At 41.7% G+C, this 24,888-nt stretch overlaps 1 protein-coding gene across 5 annotated transcripts in view; it reads right to left on the reverse strand.

Moving 5' to 3' along the window:
* The window catches only part of LOC121516554 (protocadherin-1-like), a 424,991-nt gene that overhangs the window by 391,786 nt on the left and 8,317 nt on the right, over positions 1-24,888 (reverse strand). Inside the window, exon 1 of one of the 5 annotated variants that reach the window (XM_041797896.1) lies at positions 12,944-13,021. The exons of 1 other annotated variant lie outside the window; for it this stretch is intronic. In XM_041797896.1, coding sequence (XP_041653830.1) covers positions 12,944-12,951 — 8 coding nt within the window. In that variant the 5' untranslated portion in view covers positions 12,952-13,021. Of the gene's footprint in view, positions 1-535; positions 664-700; positions 850-12,943; positions 13,022-24,888 lie in introns of those variants that run through there. 3 more of the 5 variants (XM_041797899.1, XM_041797900.1, XM_041797898.1) reach the window with 3 other exon arrangements.

A 24,888-nucleotide genomic window follows, 5' to 3' on the forward strand; every position in this document is an offset into this window, starting at 1 on the left:
ATGCATGCATGCATTTTACTTTAGTCTTTTTTTGTAAGAAGTGATTTCCAATTTTTCTCAGGAAAATCATCTTTTTGTTTCATCCACTGGAAACAGATTCAAATGGAACTTTGGGTTGCGACTGACCGGTTGTAAAAAACTGGAATTGAAAATCAAATTAAATTAGGGTGGTTATGATGTCAGAAATGTTGTTTTTGAGAGCTTGACAGTGTCCAGAACTACATGAGCTTGAACATAATCTCAGCCCTTAGCTTGTATTTTTACTCCGATGTGAAAGATTGCACACTAAAACCGTGCCAAGACTTGGTTTAAGTTTGTTAAGCTCCATCCAGGGTTTGGAGGGGGTTCCTGCATTTTCAACAAAAAAACAACACTGATTTTCAAAGCTAAGCTTTACATGAATTATAGTCCTATATAAAGCTTTAGTTTCCATTTAAGTGGAGCAGATCCTACAGTTTTCTTTAAGCCTGAAAGCAAAATAAAGGGTAGTGCCAAGCCTTGCCCACAGTGTTCATTTAAAGTACACTTTCCTCACCTCCTCTACTGAAGCTCTATTACCCACATCCTCTACAGCCACAATGTAGATCAGTACACTCTTCCAGGTCCATGCACACATACAACTGAACAATGCTCAGATTCCTAAATCTGCAAACATCATACTCAAGAATGAGCCAAAAAGAAGTTCTCAAAAACGGATCACCGAACTGTCTTCTGATGAAATCTCTTTCCGCAGCACCCTAAGTCTTCTCCAAATAAAGGTCATAGCACAGAATCATATGTTTATGAGGCGATAAACCCTTCTTTGTGCGATTCTGAGCTCCGATGCATCCAGAGAGGCTGAGTAACAGGAGGTCAGGAGTGACCCAACAGCTTTTTTTTGCCCCCAAGGCGACTAGTGATTAAATCAGGCCATGACTGACTCATCTGACTAAAGTCTGCGTAGCTGCAGGGGGGTGGAGTTATACTAAGGCTGACGCGGGAAGGATTGGTACGACACAGAAGGACACCACAGAGTGTTAACACCTGATCCAAACAGAAACGCCTCGGCAGGGCTGGGAAGCAGTCGGTCAGATAAAATACAGAACACAGCATCTTTAACAAAGGAGAGCTGAGGCTCCGCCATATGATGAGATGTGGACATGAGGAGCTGGAACCAGCTCCCACAATATTTATATGTTAAACATTTAGGTCCAGATTTGAACACTATTGCACCCAGTAGACATGTGCAAATGAGTTTGTGCTCTAAATACACAGCAAAGCATATAACATCTCTTTACACGAGCAGTTTAAGAGTGTTTGCATGAGCTGTTATGCCATCATTAAAACAGAAAACAGAAAGAAGGACCTCTTATCTGGAAGCCTCATTGTAATAAGTCTCTAATCTATGAACAACCCTGTGCAGAAGAAAAGCCGTCTGCTATCATTGGTGGTTACAGCACTGGAGTATTTCTAAGGAATTTTAAACTCAAACTTTCCAGTGATCAGGTTCAGTTCCTACTCTGTGTGAGATCAGCTCAATAGCATTCCAACTAAGGCCATAAATATGACTGTGACATTTCTATTTTCTAAAATAACCCGGTCTTGCATCAGTCCAGGGAGCTCCACAAAGGCGGAACGTTTCCTGTTTCGGTCTTTCTGAGGTAGACGTTTTGTTTTGATTGAAGCCACATTTTTAAGTTCCGTTCTAATCCAGGACATCTAGAGCTGGCAGCGCTCTTTTCATCACAAAGCCAACAAAGTCCAACATTCTCAGAGCAATAAATGCCAAACCCATGTCCGCTGTTTTTCTCTCAGTTTGACAGCGTCGCCTCTCCATCACTGGCCATCAGAATCAAGGACAGGTGGGACAGGTGCCAGTTTAGCTCAGTGGGTAGAACACGCCCCAAATACAGAGGCTATAGCTGCCATTTGGTCTCAGAGCCTTTTGGTACATGCTGCCCCTCCCAATCTCTCTGCCCACATTTCCTCTCTTCAGCTGTCCTAGCCAAATAAAGACAGTCTGGGGCTGCTGGTGGACACAGGCCGGTTTTCTGCATTCAGATGACAAAATCCCAATGACAACTGCCATGCAGCTGTATGATGATTGAATATGCTGTATCATACAGAAGTTGGTTTCATCCAAACAACCCTTACCAGCTACCGTAGGGAACAAAACCTGAGCTCAGTCCTTTAAATCAGTGGTTCTCAACCTTTTCAGCCCAGGACCCCTAAAATAAAGGTGTAAGAGACCGTGAACCCCCACTGTACCTGAGGGTGGTTGAACAGCCATGCACATTCAAGAATAGTCATGTGCAGACAAGGCCGTCCATAAGCGGGGATAAAGGGGAGAGCTTTAACCTGAAAAATAACCACCCCTACCAAAGAAACAAGTATATTTTTTTATTCATCTGTGTGGTAGATAGCCCTCTTAAAAATGGGAGCAAATCCTTTTTGTTAAAGACAGAAATAAAATGGGTTAAAATGGCTAAAATAGGTTAATAATGGCAAAAAAGGTGGAAAGTGTGGTTAAATTGGATTTTAAAGGTAGCAGAAATTGGTTAAAGTGGCAGAAACTGGCATGGATAGTGTTAAGGGGAATTAAAAAGTGGCTGAAATGACTTTAAATTGGCAAAAATGGATGGAAAATTTGGTGAAATGGGATGAAAAATTGATATAAACTGGCAAAAAAGGTTAACAAAGACAGAAAAATGTGCAAAAATGACAGAAATGGGTTGAAGTGGAAAAAAAGAGTATATCGAATAGTGAAATGTGGTTGAAATGGGTGTAAAATGTGGTAAAAAGTGGTTAATAGAGGCAATATTTGTTTAACAGAGGCAATAATAGGTGCAAAGTGGCAAGACTTGGTTTAGAAGTGGCAAAAACAGGCAGAAAAAAATGGGAAAAATGGTTTTAAGTGGCAAAAATGTGTTAAAATTGGTAAAATTGGTGGGAAAAAGCAATAAAAACAGGTCAAAATGTAGCAAAATGGGTGTAAAGTGGCAACAGTGTAATTTAAAAAATATTCTTAGTTTTTTGGGGGCATCTGGAGACCCCCTCTCAATGTCTCGCGACCCCCATGGGGGTCCCGACCCCAACGTTGAGAACCACTGCTTTAAATAACTAAATGTGGCCGAGGCTGCACAGCTATCCTCATCATTTTAGGTTAAGGTGATCAGTCTCAAATATTTATGCAGTTTTTGTATTTTCAAGAGTCTCTGTAAAAACCCAACATGTCCAGCCTCATCTGTTACTGGAGCTGGACCGGGACAGAAACCTGGTGGCCCACATCTGCACCAAAAGTCCACCAGACCTGATCCATACTCGGGTAAAAATACAGAAGTGAATGTTTGAATAAAGGTTGGTGTTTAACCTCATTTAAGCTTGTGTTTTCTTACACGGCACTAATATTATTTCATCTTAATATTGCAGCCCTTCTAAAGGTCGGTGATGGCCTTTAATCACGTCTCTCTGACTGTGGGACGTCCAGTAGAGATTAATATTCAGTGAAGTGTGCAGCCCTAGAACTGATTCATTGTTTGCATGGTTGAACTGAAGCATTTAAATCTGGCAGCTATCTTAGGTAGGTTTTAAAGACTTTAATCCAGTATCATAGCTGACTGACAAACATAAACTTCCTGCTTAAGCTCTATGAATTATGGAGACATGACAACTGTGCACTGATCAGACTTTCCCTCATAAGCACAGACAAACACTGAGTAAAACAGTGAAACTATCTGCACATTATTAGCCTGCCTCTGTTTGCAGAAACTCCTCGTGTTCCTCTCTTTAATTTGCATGAAAGAGGACGGAAATAGCTTTGCAAAGGAAGAAACTGGCACTACAACAGAGTTCAAACACCTTAGCTGGGCGTAAATGTCAGATTGTCAAATACAAGGAACTCGCAGAAATTAATTGGGGTTTCAGAGGAAATATTCAGCCACTAAAGTTTCTGATTCTTAAATTTAAAGACCTACTAGTGCAACTCATTTAATCTCCTGATGAAAAGATAAATACTGAAGCGCTGAGGCGTTCGTGTTGTCTTACAGCTGTGAAGGCCAGCATCATAAACTCAGATTTAAGGCTTTTAAAGCCCTTCAAAGGTCAAACTGAATGAACATGAGGACGCTTTTGAGACTGGAACACAATGAGAGTATTGAAGCTGTGATACTGACTGTGATCAAGGCTGAATCTTTAACTCATAACTGACTTCTCACCTCTGCTCTGTCTGCTTTTATATGCTTTTATTCCTGGCAGACTCGTATAGATAGTAGCCCTTTCTTCTCCTCCATCCATGCAACCTCTCCTTTTTCTCTCCTCTTTCTCCTCTGTCTCTTCACTTTTATAATCTCTTGGCAGTAATTCATCGCAGACACTCTGTGTTTCCTTCTGTAGGAGTTTCTCAGCTACAGGCCGCAAAGGTTAATCTGAAGAACGTTTTTTTTTTTTCCTCCTCGTGTCCTTGATTTGTGGAGTAACACACACACTAACAGTCTTAAAGCACACCGGCATGCAGAGCAGGAAGCAGGAAGTCTGGATGCTCTCGTCCTCCTGCAGCTCTGAAGCTCTCAGTGTCATGCTGACCCATGTGCATCAGTTTAATTGTGTTTGTAGGAGTTAAAGTTTGTGTTTTTAGCGTCTGTGAAGTCTTCTGCAGAGACACAGCAGACGCAGAAGACCTTGTACATACTTTAAATATGATGGCATGACGTCTGACATCCAGCAGCAGCGTTTCTGTTCACAAAACTAGCAGAAAAACATTGAAATCATGTTTTCACTCTGAAAGACCTTTTGCACAACTCAGAGCCTCCTCTGTAAAGTGGAATAAAACTGTATATAATAGTAGTTTCAGCCTTTCTTTTGCACTTCATCCTACATTATCAGTCTAAAAGGTCTGCAGAAATCATCATCCTGAATCAACATTGATGGAAATCTTTGGTAAACGCTAAAACAAATTCTAACGGTGCGTTTCCACTGGTATGCTTCAGCACAGTTTGCTGCAATAAAGCCTGATCTTTGTGTCTGCGCGGCCAACTGTGCTCCATACTCTTTGCAGCCCTTTGCAAAGGCCATGCCCACTGGAAGCGTGTCTGGAGCGCCGCACATCACCCTGAGTAGCTGGAGACTCAGATCATTTGTCATGGGAGAGCTATGAGTTCACACAGGAACAGTATCTAAACAGTCTCAACAAAAACAGTCTTGTTTCTTTTTTATTTTTTAGGGAGAATTTGAAATGTCATGCTTGCCCCCCCTTCCCTCGTCCCCTGCAGGGCAGGGCGCCGCTCTTATTGTAGTAATCTCAACCAGGCCTGAGCGTGGATAGCTCATCATGTCATATGACAGATGCATGCAATTTCACAGAGTCTGCACAACGGAGAGAAAACCTACAACAGGGCTGCGACGTTACACTGGGGCTAATTTCAGTCATTTAATACAGCCGGGTAACCATCCACTGTTGTTTAGTGCAGGGGTTCTCAACCTTTTCAGCCTGTGACCCCCAAAATAAAGGTGCCAGACACCAGGGACCCCCACTGTACCTGAAGGTGGTCGAACAGTCATGAACTTTCAAGAATAGTCGTGTGCAGCCAAGGCCGTCTATAAGGAGGGATAAAGGGGGAGGTTTGAGGGGGCCCAGCAAAACTGGGGGCCCATGGAGGTCAGCAAAACCATGGTCCAATATGAGGTTAAGCTGTGAAAACCATATTTCATATTTGACCTGGGTTCAAAAATGCTAAAATTGGTTAATGAGGGAAAAAAGGCTGAAAGGTGGTGAAATTGGGTTTTTGAACAACATAAATGGGTTTAAAGTGGTGAAAAATTAGATAAAAGGGGCAAAAAACAACCAAATATAGATTAAAGTGGCAAAAATGGGTACAAAAAGTGGTAAAAGGGATTAAAAAAGGCTGAAATGGCTTAAAAGTGCTAAAAATTATTGGAAATTAAATGGAATAGGATGAAAAATTGATATAAACTAATAAAAATGGGTTAACTGTGGTTAAAATGGGCAAAAAGAGGTGTAAAAAGTGACTGAAAGAGGCATTAATGGGTCAACAGAGGCAATAACAGGCAGAAAGTGGCAAGAACTGGTTTTGAACTGGCAAAAACAGGCAGAAAAAGTGATGGAAGGGTTTTAAATGGTCAAAAAATGGGTTTTAAGTGGCAGAAATGTGCTAAAATTGGCAAAATTGGTGTTAAAAAGTGATGAAAAGGGTTTACTTAGTAAAATTTGTGAAAAGTGGAAACAGTGTATGTTAAGAAATATTCTCAGGTTTTTTTTAAGGCATCTGGTGACCTTCTCATTGTCTCACGACCCCCAAGAGGGTCCCAACCCTAAGGTTGTGAACCACTGGTTTAGAGAACCTTTGAATTGATTTTACGTCATACTGATGCTTCACGCCGGTACTTAAGCAACCGTATCACGCCAAAGCCGATCTTTTCTGTCAGAGCCACAGAGGTGTACCGTGCCTGAGCATGGTTCTGGTGCACTCACACTAGTCAAACGTTCTAGACTGTGGGGCCAAGCTTCCTAAATCACCATTAGACACAGCAGCCACATACTGGAGCCGTATACCTTCTCACAGAAGCTAAAAACACGTTTCAGAGCTCACAGATCCTTTACATCAGCTCAGCTGCAGCGTTCTGGTCGGGGCGTCGGGGTTCTGAAGGCTCACCTTCACTGACACTGGTTCTGAGCTGCTGTAGACTGCAGCAGATTCAAATCTACTTTGTGGTCAAAAGTAAGAAAAAAAAGCTTTCCTGAGTTTTTTGTGGAGTGAATCATCCCTCACCTCTCAGATGAAGTTCTAACTCTAAGGGATGAACTCAGAGGTGTTTGTAGCTCTATTCTTTTGGCCGTTTAGCATATGTTCCTTATGATGTGGCCATGGTTTCATGAGTCATTCATCAGACTGACTTCTCAGCAGCTGCAGGACGTAAACACTATATGAGTCACTGTGAAACATGCCCACTATGAGCCGCTGATATCAGTGCAGAGATTCAAACTGAAGAGAACAGCTGATATTTTAATGCTGATGATGATTTAATAAAATGAAGGAGTGATGGCGATACTGAGGTTAAAACTGTTCTCCAACATGGCTGAAAAAAGCCCCAAACAGCAGAAACCCTGACAGCTGTGAGGCTGAAAGCAACAAATGTTTGACATTACTGCTCCCCGCTGTGACACACACACTTAATTACCTCCATACAAATGTGTGTGAGTGTGTGTGTGTGTGTGTGTGTGTGTGGGGGAGGGGGTGTGTTAGCAGCGTGCATGTGAATGCCTCATTGTGTGTGTTACAGTGTAAAGTGTGTGTTTTTTTCTCACATTTTTCATCCAGAGCTGCCAAATACTCCAAATAGCTCTGACCTCTGACCTCTGACCTGGCGGCATTTCACACGTCGCCGTGGAAACAGAGCTGAAACAACGGTGGTGACTGGCTGACGTCCAGTCTGCTAATGTAACACCCAACACGGCACAGTCTGCTGCAAATAAATGAGAAATCCAGCGTTTCTGCAGGGATACTCCTGATTTAACCATGTTAGACACGTATGACTACATCTGTTAAACTACGGGAGCCCTGTGAGGACACGCATGCTTTTATTTCACTCCTTTTTCTCAGTGGTGACCAAGGCCACCGTAAGGGGGATGAAGGGGAGAGCTTTCTGTGGCCAAAATGGTTTACAGCGGCAAAAACTGGTTGAAAGAGGCAAATGGGTAGAAAAAGGACGGTGAAGAGGGGTTAAAGAGTGGAGCACTGGTCATAACCTGGAAAAAACTGGTTAAATGTTGCAAAAATGGATGAAAATGTGGTGAAAAGGGTTAAACAGTGGGTTCAAAAGGGTCAGAGAGTGGCAATGATGGTTTTAAGGTGGAGACAGTGGGTGTAAAATGGCAGAAATGGGCAAAAAAAAGTGGTAATAATGAGTTTAATAATGCATCAAATGGGCCATTAAATATCAAAAATCTTTAAAGTGAAAAAAATGGGTGTAAAGGGGCAACAATGGACGGAGAGTGGGCAGGGAAAGTGGTGAAAATGTGTTAGTATTTAAAGTTGGTAAAATGGGTAAAAATTGTAGAAATGGGCATAAATGTGGTAAAAAGAAGTTATGGAGTGGTAAAAGGGGTCAAAAGTGGGAAAAATGAGTTTAAAGGAGTCAAAATCTGTTAGAAGGGCCACAAACTGGGTAATAAGTGATGGAAATTGGTGGAAAAATTGGTGAAAATTAGTGCAAACCGGTCAAGAAGTGCCAAACATTGGATTTAAACTGGCAAATATTGGTCAAAAGAAGGAAAAATGGGTTAAAGGTTGCAAAAAGAGGATAAAAGAGGCAAAGAGGGGTAAAAAGGGTAGAATACGATGATGACAAGTGGTTAAAAATGGGCAAAAATTGGTCAGAAGTGCCAAAAGTTGGTTAAAAAAAAAAACAAAAGAAAACAAGGGAAGTAAGAAGTAACAGTGGTGAAAAAGGGCCTTTAAAGTGGTTAAAAAGAGAAATAAATGGGCTTATAGTGGTGAAATGTATAAATGAGACACTGGTTGGTTAAATACGGGGGCTTTTCTGTGTATATTCATAGTAAATCCTCAAAATAACTTATTTCTCCCAGATAAAATTCCCTCTGGTTAATAATAAATGTATTTCCGTGGGTGTTATGGTGAAACTTTGCACCTCTGTTTGTCTTCACGGCTGGGTTTGTTTAACTGACCTCATGTTTTGCCTGCAGGTCAAAGTAAACCAGGAAATTCAGCTGATGAGGAAAGAAAGGAGGCTTTCATGAGGAGATAATGAGTCGGTTTATAGGCTGGCTATGAAAAGTTTCCAGCCTCTTGGATGTTTTATCCTTTTATTGATTTTTTAAAAATCCATCATGGTTGGTAGAATTTGGCTTTTTTGACAAAAATGAAAAAACAAATCTAAAATCTTTTTTAATGTCAATGTGAAAACACAAAATAATGTAAATTAAATAAAAATATGTAAGGTAAAATTTATAAATATTCTCCTCTAATCCAGCAGAGGTCCAGACAGATGGTGTTAGTCTCACAGTTAGAGAAATGAGGATCAGCTGAGCGGTGGTAAGATAAAGACACCTGAGTCTGGAAGCTCCAGGTTCATCAGTAGTTCTGGCTACCATTACACCATGAAGACAAAGGAACACCCCAGGCATCACAAAGGAGTGAATACTGTTGATAGGCACTGTAGATGGATGTATGCAAGCTCTGCGCGTTGATTTTTGTCAAGTTTTACTCATTTTTAACCCTCTACAAACAGCTCTTCACCGGTCTAAACAATCCTTTTACCTCTATCTGAATAAACTCTGGTTCTATCTGCAGAAAGCAACTGGACACTTTTAAGTTTTTGGAACTAAGGGTCACAGCGCTGTTGCACCTCTAAACTATGGTTTGTAAAAAATGTGATCCATCTTTTCACATCTCCAGTTAAATCCACTCCAAGCGTCTGAAAACTGTGCAGCACTGAAGCCCACAGCCTGCAGCTGTAACTGAACACCAACTGCCTTCATTCAGCGCTGTAAGCTCCAAAATGACAAGTGACATGTGAATTATGAGGCCTGTGATGTAAACGGTAACATGTGGAATCAGAGAAGGTTGGGAAGGGGCCAAAAGCCTGAGAAAATGTGGAAAAAGAAGTGGAGCTTCTAGTTGATTTTATCTGCCTGACCTCACAGCTGACACAATGTTAACATGTTTGTTCTCATGCCGTGTGGACTGCCGTGTTTGTGTGTGCGTCGTCTCCTCTGGGATGGTGCCGGGCTCGCTAGAGATCGTCCGGCTCGTCCTGTTTCCCACAGTCTTTAACTTTCTCACCAACCGGCCGCTCTGTGTGTGAGGGCAGAGGAAGCCAACGAGCGGCTGGGAAACAAAGCCACTGCTGGGCTTTATAAGGACAGTAACATTTCCATGTGTAAGGAGCGGGCCAGTCTCTGTTTGATGGTCTGACTCCTGGAGCTGGGCGAGAGACAAAGACTGACAATAGAAGACATAGGGAGAGAGAGAGACGGGGCGTGTGCAGACAACAGCGCTCGTCTGTGGGCTACAAAGCAGCTGAATTGTTGTGTTACCACCCAGCGAGTGTGCCACCATTGAAATTCAGAGTGAGTCTCCGTGTTAATGTCCCACCTGCACCACAGTTTAACCACTGTACATTACATTACATTAGAGACGAGCTGCAGAGCTGCAGAGGGCGTTAAAGCTGTAAATGTCACATCAAGGCTTTGGGCCGCCTAGAAAACCATGTCAATCCTTTAATACCACCTTAACGTGTCATGGATTTGAATCATTTATGAAGAAAAACCCTCATTGTCTCACATTTTCTCTGTTGAAACTATTGTTGATTTTAGCACCGCCGTGTTAACACGACTCTAAACATTACACTGAGACTCAAAATGTTTCACACGCATGCACACGGCTTTAAACAGCAGCTGGATCACAGCACAGGCCTTCTACTGTCTAATCAAACCAAAGAAGTCAAACTAACAAGTTTAAACTGCTGTTTGGCTTGATTTTAGGCTCCAGGCCAATGCTTTTAACTAGTCTAGCATCAGGACCCATTAGCACCTCATTAACAACACATCCCAACACTAACCCGAGCGTGTTACACAGATACGTGTCCTGGTGTTTGTGCAGAACCAAGAATACATATAAAAACAGGAACCAGGGCGCCTGCAGCGGCTGGTTATGTCCTCGTGCTTCATGCACACAGGCTGTTAGCCTGGCAGCAGGAAGACTGTGTTCTGATCCAGCCGGTGGCACCTTTCCCCACATGACACTCACACCATCACCCAAATTTATGAGCTTCACAGCTGTCCTAGCCACAAAGAGGCCCACAAGCTCAATATGACCACAGAACAGGGAGATAAAGAAGGAAGAAGCTTCTAATGACACCAGAAAATGCAGCACAGCTGATAAAGTCTGGATACAGGCGGTCCATTTTATAAGGAACGGTTTTAAACATGGTTGGTGCATACACAGCCTAACAAAGCAGCTTACAGCAGGGCTGAAGTCCTGTAAATATATGTGTATTAATTAATAAACATAACATCTGCAGGTTTTCATGTGATCATCACAAACATTTGAAATTCCCACTAATTCATAAAAATAAAATCCTTCTATCATGTTTGTGGGGAGGTAAAAATGTCCGGCCTTTAAAAAGTGAATAATTTCCTACAACTGTAATTTGACCAGGAAAACTAAGCGCCACGGTCATGGCATTTTTTCGCCATCAGACAGGAAGTAGGTTTTTAAACACTGGTAGAGCCATGAGTCTTAGCGGTGTGGATTAAAATATTTGAAACAACTCGGAGGAAATTATAAATAACATGCAGGGATGAGGTTCACCCCGTCAATTTTATCATTTTACAGTGAATTAATAATTATTATGTGTTAGTCAGAGGCTTGTACCATGGAAGGTTAAGACACAGCAACTTCCTTTAATAGGGAAGACAGCCCAGCCTAACGCTCTATACACACTGGGTCTGTTATTTTCTGATCCGTTTATTCGGACCTTGCACACTGAGTCTGATGCGTTTTTATTTGCTTTCACTGCGAACATTCGTAGAATGTGGGAAATAGTTTTGTGCAAGCCTGCGTCTCTGTCACGCCTTTAAAATCCCGCTGATCCATCCTGACAGAGAGCGTCATTCAGCACACGCTCATGTGTCATAACGCCAAGACAAGCTGGAGAAATGGAGAGCAACGTTATAATTCTTCCTCTGCTATGAGCTGTGAGTAGGCTACAAACTTCTGCCTTTATCTGTTATATCTCCATGACTGATATCCACAAAATACACGTCAAACTACGGTGTCTGCAGGGAGGTTTGGATGTGAGAGAGAGAGGAGGGGTTGGGTGGGGGTGAGCAAGGAGGAGGAAGCAGCGAGCGCTGATTTGAATCATCATCACCCGTTTAAATGACTTGGACTAATGTGAAATTTCACATAAAGTTGAACCTGTTCAAGGAAAAAATACGACGGACGAAAACTTCAGCGTGAGTGTGCAAACATGATCAGAACATGAGATCGATTTTCTTTTTCAACGTGTGAAAAATTCAGATGAAGTAAATGGACTCGGTGTGCAAAAGCCGTTACGCTGTGAGTTTTGCTAATGTGCAGAAAAGGTTTTTTAGTTTTCCTCGACCTGCAAAATGACTTTGTTTTGGATCAGAGAAACCCCCTTTAATCAGGAAGAACAATGAAACTCATTCCAAAGTTTGGTGCTTTATTCACGGCTCTAAAAGTTTAAGGCTCTGGGGAAAATCCTCCTGTTTCATGGTGAACACAGACAAGACTTACACGTACTTTTGGTCTTTTGATGCTTTTATTTCTAAAGAGGAGGACAGTGGAGAGTCGGAAACAGGGATGGGAGAGACGTGTAAGAAAGGAGCCACAGGCGAAACTATAACATTGGTTTTTACATTTGTGGTTGATTATTTAGGCTGATCTGGACTCTCCAACTGTGTCAGGAAGTTATCTAGGTCATAGGAGTTCAAAGCTTGATCCAAAACAACGTGGACTTGGTTGAATGCCTATTTTAATTCAAACCCTGGCCCACAACTGGAGAAACCTCCGGAGAAGCTGTGTGAAGTCCAGCTGCAACAACAAGAGCCTTTTCCAAGAGTAAGCCAAACTACATCGCCACAAGATTCTGAAATAAAGGCAAAAAAAAGACCAGAAATACATTTACAGTCACGCCCATTTTTGTTCGCCATGAAACAAGAGGTGGTTTTCAGAGTCTTTAAAGACTTGTAGAACCAGGATACTGTGCACAGACTTTCTGAGTGGGGGAAAAAATCTGCATATTCCACTGAGTTCCTCTTGAATTCAGTGACTCAATAAGTCAAAACTTAGACCAAAACGGATCAATTGTTGGTGTCACGCTGGTTCTGTGAGCCTCTTTTAGATCCAGACCTGAGGGTAAACCAGGACTTGACTCAGACTAAAGAAACCAGACTACTGACCTGCTCATGTCTCCAGCTTCTCTGCATAAATCCACATCAGTGATCCCAGCGTTCCTCTCCTCAGTGCTCCCTGCTGAACTGGACCTCTCCACTGCCTGCTGCTGAGTGTAGACCCTCATCTCCATAACAACCAGCCCACTGGTCACCAGTCGTTAGCCCCGCCCCTAACCTTCCCTTAGACTAGAATACATGACAATACGTGACGTAAAGATGCGACTTCAATGGGGCCAAACATCAAAAGACGCGTCTGAATTTTGTCTCTCAGATCTTCAGAGTTAAAAACCGGAGAAAATGAACTTGAAAGAGAAAACTTCAGACCGGTACTCATTATGACACACCGAGCCTTCTTTGAAGTAAGAAAAGTGTTTTAAAGGTAGAGAAAGTCAGATCAACATGAACAAAGTCTCATAAAATATTTATCTGACAAATCAGTTTTCTGATTTCCATCAAAATTTTACAAATCAGAGAAATTCTTTGAAGTAAAAACCTGAAACAAAATTCTCTAAAATGGAGATAAGGTTCAGATTTTCATTCTCACATCAAAGCGTGATTCACCTCAGTGGGAGGATTTATGTCCCTGCTTGAATTTTCTCTTTGCTATTTAAGGCAAAAAAGAGGTTTGGATTTAATTTTCAGATTTAACATCACGACTGATGGCTGGGTCGGTAAATTTGGTTTCTAGCAGAGTCTAAACTCGACTTTCAGAATTCAGGAGGAGAGTGGTGATAGAGTTAAAACGATCCATGTGAATATCTGCTCTACACCTCCTCTGTGGACAACAGCATTCTAGGAGTCTCTTACCTGGTTCACCTAAACCCAGATTTACACCTGGGTTGACCATTCAGAGTCCAGGGACCAAAGCTCGGTGCTGGGGGGGGGCACATTTATATTGATCAGCTCAGACCGCATACTGAGGCGGTCTGGGAAGCTTTCATCCTCAAAGGTTTGGTTGACCATGCACTGACAGAATAACTCAGTCTGGCCTTCAGGGAGTATTTTATTCTCAGCCAGGAACAGGAGTGGTCACTTTTAGAATTAATTTAGATATTAACAGCATGTTTATGAGAAAAGAAGGGTGAAAAGCTGTTAAAGAGGTGCTAGCCTCTTCGCTGCACAAAGCATGCTGGGATACCTTCATCAAAGGGAATCACTAAAGGCCGTCCCCTGATGTCGGGGATGCATGCTCTAAGTCAGGGGTTCTCAACCTTTTCATCCCACGACCCCCAAAATAGAGATGCCAGAGACCGGGGGCTGTACCTGAAGGTGGTTGAAGATAGCCTTGCACAATTAGGAATAGGCGTGTGCAGACAAGGCTTCCCATTAGGGGAGTAATGGGAGAGCTTTCTGGCTCCCAGCCAAACGGGGGGCCCATGGAGGTCAACAAAAATCATGGTCTATTATAAAGTTAAACTGTGACATCCATATTTTATAGTTAATCTGAAAAATTAATCACTCTTATCAAAGAAACAAATATCTTTTTTTAATTCTTTGTGTAGTAAATAGCCTTCTTAGAAATGTAAATCCCTTAACTTAAAAAAAGAAGTAAAATGGATTAAAAATGGCTAAAATGGGTTAATAATGGCAGCAAATGTTGGAAAAAGTAGTGAAATTGGATTTTAAAAGTAGCAGAAATGGCTTTAAATTGGCAAAAATGGGTGGAAAGTTGGCGAAATAGGATGAAAAATTGATATAAACTGGCAAAAAAAAGTGTCAGCTGAGAAGGAAAAAATAGGTAGAAATTGGCAGAAATTATTTAAACTGGCAAAAATTTAAATCGGCTAGTGAAATGTGGTTAAAGTGGGACAAATTGTATGTAGAAATTGGTAAAAAAAAAAAAAAAAAAGGGTGATAGTGGCAATAATGGGTCAACAGAGGCAACATTAAGCCTAAGGGGCAAGAATTGGTTTAGAAGTGGCAAAAACAGGCAGGAAAAAAGTGGTGGAAAGAGTTTAAAACAAAAATGGGTGTTAAATGGAAAAAAAGTGTTAAAATTGATGGAAAAAATGATGAAAAAGGGTTAAAACTGGTGTAAAGTGGCAACAGTGGAATTTAAAACAAATTATTAGTTTTTCAAAGAAATCTGGAGACCCCCTCTCAGTGTCTCGCGACCCCCTAGGGGGTCCCGACCCCAAGATTGAGAACCACTGCCCTAAATAAGGACAGTCTGGAGTTTAAATTCCCTAAACAGATGCAAACGCATGTTAACCCTTTAAAACCTACCCATTTGCATATCTATTTTTAACCACGGGTAGAACTGTAACCAAATAGAGCAATAATTCTTTTTGCATATAAAAGCAGAGGAGTAACACTAACATATCACACAGTCAGTGTGTTCCAGAGTTCTGCTTCCTTCTAGAAATATCCTTCCTTCTTTGGCAGAAATGTAGTATAGAGCACACACATCTAATAATAATATAATACAGTATAATCTGGGCTATAATTGTGTTGTTTTCTTGCAGGTCATGAGTCGCACTAATTATTGTTTCAGCATGGACCTCTGCAAACACATGCATGCTCTAAAATATCTGGCACACTAAGAGACTCGACCTCACTGCTGTAAATAGTTTGTTTTTTAAAAAGATGATGTCTTTTTGCAAATTGAGGACAATTTAATTTTATTTTTCATTTTTGCCACAGTTCATAAAGATGAGTGTATTCAAAGATGAAGTTATGAACATACTCTAAATAATTTTTTAACTTGTGCAACTTCTTTACACTCACAGTTTTTAGGGGTACAGCTGTGACGGAGATATGCTTGTTGTATGGCAGGCCATAAAGGGTTAAAGGCACCGATGACCCTCCATCTTCACTATAATGTTCATGTTTCTGAATACATCAGCATTAACATCTGTCAGCTCTAGTCATGGGGATATTTTGGCTTCACTTCAGGACAACAGAGGACCTGTCCATGGTAAATATGTGACAGACCTTCAGTTAGACTCACGCTGGGCTTCTTTGGAGTGAGTCGGCATGAAACTGATCTTATCCTGTGAACTTCTTTGATTCCTTTGAAAACTTTTCCAATTTTAGAAGGAAGAGACCTTCCTTCTCACTAAGACTTGAGAACAGAGTGACTAAGAAACAGATCTGTGTGTTTTTTTGGATGTTCATTGCCATATGAAAGCTGTGAGCCAATAAACTAGAACATCTGATCACCTGAAGGCAGTCATTAAGATTATTTATAACCTTCAAATACACCAAACTTCCTCCCAGCTTCATGTCAGACTTCAGTCCGAAAAGTCTTCTTTAGTTCCGTAACTCCGTCTCCAGATTTAAGAGTGTTTTCTCTGCATGAAGAATATTTGGTCCTCGTCTTTGTGAATCTAAAGCATGAAATCATAAAGCCACATTTATTTCACATGATCACTCCGGCCTGCTGATGTTTACTCCTCTAATTAGTGAATCCTCTCTCCTCGCTTTCATAAGAAGCATGTGTTTGTGTGACTGAAACCAAATAAAGTTGTCTGTGAAACATGAAGAGTGGAATAATCCCTGGCTTGGGTTTTAATTGCAGTGATGTGTTTGGTAATTATGCAAGAAAATGATCAGACCAATTAGAAACCATTAAAATATGACAACTATTCTCTGAAAGCTGGCAGCGAGGAGCGCCGCAGGCACCCAGCCAAACTGGAAACCAGTTCTCAAAGTTCCTGTCTGGCCTCGCAGGTGTGTGTCTTTATTTACCAGAGAGTGTGTCAGCAGGTGTGTTTCCTACATAAACTACAGTAACCTGAATGTCCAGCACTTCCTGTTCACACACAAACCGGAGCTGACCTGGATTACACGCACATGCAGGAATCAAAAGGCGCTTTGAAGTCGTCAGATCTCAGGATGTCGGCGGTGGAGGTGAGCTCTCCGGACGGTCCGGTCTGTGTTTGTCTGAGCGTGTGTGGTCGCTCCGCCCTGAGGCACAAAGGGGATTACTCTAATGACTCTATTCACCGCTATTGTTTGATCCAGATTAGCGCATGCACACGGCCACACAAACCCTCCCTATTCAGACGGAGCAGCCGACTGTTGCCAGAGCCTCTCTGCCTCCTGACACTGCCTGTGTCGGCACCGATTGTCCTGAGAGTCGCTACATTTATACCACCTTAGAAAGTTTATATGACGAGTTAGTGCTGCTGAGATTGCACATGTAAAGGCTCATTTATCCTCCCTGTTACAACCACAGGGACTCCGTGTAGCATTTCATTGCTAACATACTACGCACACTATGATTGGACATTAATCATTTTCACAAATTGTTAAACTTCCCAAAATGTTCCTGCAGTATAAAGTGTTTTAAAACCACATTATCCAAGGAGCAGGTCAGACCAAGCACTTGCCAGCATGCACGTCTACCTTCATGCTCTAAAAACACCAAACGTTTATTACAGGTGCAATGGACGCGATTTATCGTGCTTCCACTTCTCCTAGGTACTTCAGGACAGATGAGCAAGTGACGTTTTGTTTTTCCTCTCCTTCTACAGCACATATGTGCTCTCTTTCCCTCCCTGCCAGTAATGTGAGAAATAATCCAAACCTGTTTTAGACCTTAGCGTTAAAAATCGTTCCCTGTGCTTCAAACAGATAAAGCCTTAAATATTTATTTTACGTCGTGTAACAACGGCGAGCGCCATCCAGCCATTCCTTCAGAAAGTTACAGACGACTTTAACTCACAAAATTACGACAGAGTATTAGGGCCACACGAATAAGAGAGAAATAAAAGAATTAAAATACATTTTGTTTGATATTTTGAAAAAAAACTGCAAAATATTATGAGAGTAAAATATTACAAGAAAGACAGTCTGCTGCGGTGCCATGGAGCTACGACAGAGTATTGTCCTGATTCTGATAATAATTTGATGCTGATGTGGCAGAAGGTGAAATATTTCCTTATTTGTGAAACCGATACTAAAGTAAAGTTTCACAACATGCTCAACATTGCTCATTTTAATGGAGGCGGGACCGCGGCAGATTCTCTTTCTTGTTATATTGTATTCTCGTAATATTACAACTTTATCTTCATAATATTACGAGTTTTTTTCTTGTAATATTCTGACTTTATTCTCGTAATATTACAGCTTTATTCTCGTAATGCCAAATATATATATATTTTTTTTTTCTCTTTGTGTTGCCCTAATTCTCAGTCATACAAAATAACCAACCACTACCCATGATTCTTTTTAGAAGAAGGACGTGAGGAGAGGGAAGAGAGTAGAAGTCCAGAAACCAGTGAAACGTTGTTAAACACAGTTTCAGTGTTATTTAGATAGTTTTCTAGCAGATTCTGATAATAAGAAATAACAAAATTATCCAACATTGGGTTTCCATTGTTGCTGCTGTATCGATCTTATTTCTCCTTTGAGTCTATCGTTGTGACATCCCTGATTTCTACTACACTGTTCAGAATCAATCATTATGGCACGGCTAAGGTTAGCCCGTCTTTAGCAGGTGTTTTTGTGCTGCTGTCTTGTGCCGCTCCGTCGCCGCCCACCTCTCCCACTCAGCGGCTGTGCGCTTCTGTTACAGATGCTAGAATAAATTAGACGTGCCGCCGCTGCTCCTTTTAGTTGCCTCACATTTAAGACAAACTTGACAGCAGACAGAGGATTGCATGAGGTAGGAAGATGCAAAACCGAACCACTTCCAGGCAGCTAAAGCAACTATTTTAGGGAGGAAGCGCTCTCTTTTCTCAGCGCCGGGGCAGGCCGCCATGTTTATAAACCACTGAAGTTCAGGGAGGAGATGGCATCTCCGAGCTGATACCCAGGTCTAGGTTAACACTCAGGTATGGTATGATACCAGCAAGAGCTCTCACAGAAGTCTGAATGTGTCTGTGCAGCATGGGTTTATGGGTAATCTAAGTCCAAAGTAGCATGTCAAATATAGTCTTCAGTTTCTAATGAGCATGCTAGAAGATGGGGCTAAAACCTCACAGATTTATGTTTTTTTTTTTTGGTTTGGATTCAAGGTAGACACCTGGAGACCATCAGCGTTTAAAGAAGCTGAATCCATCCTGTCTGACAGCGTGTACCTCCAGTCTGCACCCAGGGCTACAAAAACCCACGAGACAAATCCAGCAGATATAAATACTGCTGCAAACGCTCAGCTGTTCCACTGCTGAAGGAGAGGAAAAGGAAAAACGCTCTCTACGTCTGAGCTTCTCTACACTTTACTGACCCTCACAGTGAAGATGGCGCTCTTTCTTTTTGTTATTTAGTCTTCATCCTTTTGACAAGAATCTCAGAGCAAACTGAAACCACATAAATCCAAAGATCTCTAATTCTAACAGACTCAACCTTCGTCCTGTAGTCTCCTTCATGCACAGAATCACCACTGCCATGTATTTCCCATTTAACAACTAGGTTTCACATCTGAAATCAAAGTTATTACATTTAGAAAAATGTCATATTGGCTCTAATGTGTTGAGCCAGTTTGACAACCGACATTTCCACATCAGTAACTGAAGTGTCTATGCTTAGGTTTTTCACATCACTTCCAAAAGAGCCTTATTCCCTGATGTTAAATGTCAGAAGACAAGCAGACACAGGATCCAAAAACCTAAACTTTTATTTAAATACTCGAAGAATAAGCAAATAAACTTTAACAATTACAATCCTGGGATTGTCGGCAGGTTTCAGGGTTAAAATCAGAGTTAAACTGACCACATATTTGACCTGTCCACATATGCAGAAAGGACTCTTGTCCTGACACGGTCTGCAGCTGCTGACCTGAAAACTACTCTTTAAAGAGTCAGATCCGTTTCCCTACCACTGCCTCCTTCTTGACTTTGCTTGACAGGTGAAGAGGAAGTGACACTGACGAGCGCAGCGCTGTTCCAAAAGCTGATATTTTATTATTATTATTTTTAACCATGAGCGATTTAAGCACAGTAACAAAAAAAGGAGCCGCTGAGGATTAGGGCTGGGCAATTCATCGAAAATGAGATTAAATCGCAATATGGCCTGCTGCAATTTTCAAATCGCAGAAGTTGCAATATTTTTTTAACCTTAAATCTGTGTCGAAATAACGCTCCAAAACTTTTTTTTTTTTTTTTTTTTTTTTGCAGCAGAGATATTATGCATTACATGTCATGCTTAATTTTTGTACGTTTTTCTTATTATATATGGGAATGACGTAAAAAAAAATCATCATTCCCTTCGATGCAACAATTCATATCCAATTCACAATATGAGTCAAAATCATCACGATTACATAGTTTTTTCAAAATACTTAAGCCCTAATTTAGACTAAAACTGAAAATACATAAGATGAGGAACTTCAGAAATAATCGCATATCAAATCACAATCGCAATATTGGGAAAAAATATCACAATTAGATTATTTTCCAAAATCGTTCAGCCCTACTGAGGATGCTTAGCGTTGAAAGGAAGTGCTGAAAGTCTACTTGCTTGGATATCAAGGAAAATGCAGACAATCGTGATTCCTCAACTAAAACATGCAAATATTAAGAGGCATAAAAAATGCCTGAAGCTGGAGTTTTTACAGGACTGCTTTCAAAATAAAAGAGCATCCTTTTACTCCTACACAGTCTAAGAGCAGCACTGTTGTAAACCTAACGGCCTTTCTGCAGACATTTACTCCTGTATGCAGACAGAACTGCAGCCTTCTATGCTGTCATGTAATTGCATGCCCTGATATCATAATTGCAGCTGCGATGAGATTAATTGTGCAGCATTATCAGCAACAGCATAAAAAAGTTTCTTCCTGATGGCGCTCTGGGTCATGGTGTCTTTGCACGCCGCCCTTATGAGATTAAAAAGGTGTGACAGTGCGCTCGTGTTTCACAGCAGCTTTAAGATAAAATACCAAACCCTAAAGTAATGGATTACCATGTGCTAAGTCAGTTTTAGGGCCCTGACCAGTGAAATAAAGTCAAGCGCAGCCTCCTCCTTATCTGTTACTTTACTATAAACGTGGCGTGGTTCAACGGCGTGTCCTCATAAAGATAGGAAAAGTGACCAGAGGTAGACACCACTGCAGTGAATCAGATGATCCAACATTACATCACTGTGCAAACAGTGATGGTCATATGAACTCAGGTATAATAAACACCTGTAACACACCTGTGGCTGGGGCAGGCCTCAGGTGTTGTCATCCTCTGTGAATGTTCCTTAAACCAACAGTCTGATCAGATGATCAGGACTGAAAGCAAGAACGTGACTTTGCTGCGAGCCTCAGACGCGTCACCAGAGCCGTTACGCTGTCAGACAGGAAACTGTGGATGTCTCCGGGCTGACTCACTGGATTTAATGGTTTCACCGCCGGTTTCAGCACTTTTGTCTCCTTCCTGTTGTCGTGCCGACAGGCTTGCTCAGAGGCACGGCGGCAGGAATGACCGGTTCAAGGGACGTGACCTTCTGCTGGCAGGATGTGCCGTCTAACCTCGGATCCACACACACACTCGCTGATCCTCTGCAGCAGCAGAAGGGGATTATGGGAGTGGATGGCAGATGAACAGCAGGCGGGTGTGTAGTAAAGATCAGGCATCATAACAACACGGTTTAAATCCAGAACAACATATTCAGTCCACATGTCAGACTACGGCAGGAGCATGGGGACAAAATGATGCTAAAACAACAACCTACCGCGTCTCTGAACGCCCGGATCTCTAGCGGTGAAACACGGCGTGAATAAGAGCAGGCCACAGAACAGAGCTTAGAGCAAACTAAATATAAGACGGCACAGAAATATCTAAAACTTTGGAATATGCAGCAAAAACTGTGAAACTCCTCTTTGAGATGTTTTCTTTGATGAGTTCTCTCTAAACCGTCACACTGACAGTGACCAGAGCCACAGCTGGGAGCTAACATGACTGGACTTCTACTGACGTCTGACTCACCAATATTTCCAAACTTATTTTGGCATCAACATATACAGACTGTTTCTGATAAGGTCTGTTGTTCTAAATCTCCTTTCAGTCTTACTGTGACAGTTTTTTATTTTAAAACATAAAACAATAAAAATGAGATTTATTTAGTCTGCCATACATGGTAGATGCTTTTTAGGTTAGTCAAAGTAAGCTGTAATTGACCGCGTAGACATTTAAATCAAAGTTAATAAAAAAGACTCTGATACCCTAACCCACTGATCATCAACTGGCGGCCCGAGGACCACATCAGGCCCCCCAAAGCTTCCTGTCCGGCCCCCGAAAGATCATTAAATTCAGAAAAGGAGGAAAAGAAGATTTTAAGAGTATCCTTTTGCTTTAAATGTCTGCAGCTGTTAAATCCATCCCACAAACAATTAACATTAAAATAGTTTTAGAGTGACTGAACATTGGATCTGTTTTTACAGAAATCTACTGTCAAAATCAGTCCACATTTAAAAAATGGTTAAAGCTGGCAGAAGTGATGCAAAAATTGGCAGAAAAAAAGTTGTAAAAAGAGGTTAAAATGCATCACAAAATGGTAAAGGAGGAAAAAGGGGCAACAGGTAACAAATATTGGTTACAAATGAAAAAAATAGTGCAAGACAGTAAAGAAAAGGGGTTGAAAAGTGGCAAAAATAGAAGAAAAGGAACACAAATTGATAATAGACTGTCATAAAGGGGATAAAACATGCAGAAAAAGTGGTTAAAAGGGGGTTGAAATCTTTCAAAAGTTGGGTTAATGAGGCAAAAAGGGACAGAAAGTATCAACAATGGGTTAAAAGTGGGAAAAAATGCTTTTAAAGTTGCAAAAATTGTTGAAAAAATGTAATAAAAGGGGTTAGAAAGTGGCAAAAATGGATAAAAGAGTGGCACAAAGGGGATAAAACATGCAAGAAAAGTGGTTTAAAAGGGATTAAAATCATGCAAAAATAGGCTTAAAAAGGCAAAAAGTATCAAAAATGGGTTAAAAGTGTCAAAAATGGGTTAATATTGGTGCTAAATGACAATTAGGGAGGGTCCATTCTCTGGGATTTTCAGGGTTCCAGCCGATCCTGTTGTCAGGTCTGCTGCATTATAGATGACAGGGATAGATCTCACTGGTAATGACTAAAAATGTAGTTTAAAGGAAAATAAAAACTAATGCAATAATATTTCAATCAGATCAGATGTTAATTCAATTTTTGTGTATTTGAAAATCCGGCCCCCAGAGTTTCTCTTGAGACTAAATCTGGCCTTGGTGCAGATGTTCATGGGTGCATCCCTACCGTCATGGGTGCATCCCTACTGTCATGGGTGCATCCCTACTGTCATGGGTGCATCCCTACTGTCATGGGTGCATCCCTACTGTCGTGGGTGCATCCCTACCATCGTGGGTGCATCCCTACCATCGTGGGTGCATCCCTACCATCATGGGTGCATCCCTACCATCATGGGTGCATCCCTACCATCATGGGTGCATCCCTACCATCGTTGGTGCATCCCTACTGTCGTGGGTGCATCCCTACCATCGTGGGTGCATCCCTACCGTCGTGGGTGCATCCCTACCGTCGTGGGTGCATCCCTACCGTCATGGGTGCATCCCTACCATCATGGGTGCATCCCTACCGTCGTGGGTGCATCCCTACCGTCGTGGGTGCATCCCTACCATCATGGGTGCATCCCTACTGTCGTGGGTGCATCCCTACCGTCGTGGGTGCATCCCTACCGTCGTGGGTGCATCCCTACCGTCGTGGGTGCATCCCTACCATCATGGGTGCATCCCTACCGTCGTGGGTGCATCCCTAGTGTCGTGGGTGCATCCCTACCTGCCAGTATTAGAATGATACGACACCACAGATGAACAGGAGGGGAGCCAAAGCTCTTCTGAGCGTGCATGAGGCAAAATCAGACTTGAACATATCAGCTGAAAAATAAAGCTGTATCAATAATATGAAGGTGTTTTGGTGAAGGCTGATGGGATTTTATCAGTTATAAGACACAAGGAAAAATGGCTCCAAGTAAAGGAGTTTGGGAGAAGCTGGTATGAGCCTGAATTAGTTATCTCTGCAGCAGAAAAGTCCATCTAAAGCTGATCTACCATCAAATATGGAGGACATGCAGACTGTGAAAGACTTCCAGAAACTATGAGAGCCTGAGAATATCTGAGATGCAGACCAGGGTGGACTTTTTTACAGCTTCTATACTGATCTAATAGAGGAAGCTCAGTTCAGCAAATGATATTTGTCAAGAAAAACCTTCAACATTAAAGGCAAACGCTGCAGCGATGCAGACTCCTGATCTGCAATGCTGCTGACATTCCCCACCACTCAGATTTACAGTCAGAAAGAAGAAGGTAAGCCCCGATTTAGCTGGGACGACTCATATACAGACTGTCAGTGGGTCAAAATGACGCGGCGTTTTAACACCGAAAAGTGAGAGATTCAACAGAGCTGAGCCGTATTCAAACAACGGCTGAGTCAGGAGGAGGACGGAGTGTGAAGTTATGGTTGTAACACACTTTAAAAATGTGCTGGTGTTGTAGAAAGAGGGAGAGAAACTGCATAATGAAGATTAGAGCGATGTTTTATAGTTCAATGAGATGGCTGTGATAACTAAAAAGGCACTTGAGCTCAGAGCGAGCTGCAATCAAAATAAACACCATGCAAACAAACATGGCATTTCTCTGCAGGAACTTCTTAAACACCAACACCACTATCAATATTTATCTGCAATGATACAAAGTCTTGATATCATTCAGTCTCTGAAATGATGCTGAACGTGTCGACACTAAAGGACTGATGCAGGACAGAGGAGAACATCAGCTTTAATAGTCAAAGTAGCACTAAATCCTCAGTTTTTATCTTGTTGTTCTGTATTAGTTAGGTAAAGGCTGAGAATGTGTGTTTAATTCCTATTACAGCAGTACTGATTATAAACATGCAGAGGTGTTTGCATGGCGGTGTGAAATGACACCTGGTGCTCGGAGTGCGAGCAGGCAGATTCTAACCGTCTAACGGCCTGTAGGCCTCATTCAACCGACTGGAAAGAAGAAAATCAATACAGCAATATAATGTCGGCTCAATAAAA

The sequence above is a fragment of the Cheilinus undulatus genome, linkage group 10, assembly GCF_018320785.1.
Source record: "Cheilinus undulatus linkage group 10, ASM1832078v1, whole genome shotgun sequence".
In the NCBI taxonomy this organism is placed as follows: Eukaryota; Metazoa; Chordata; class Actinopteri; order Labriformes; family Labridae; genus Cheilinus; species Cheilinus undulatus.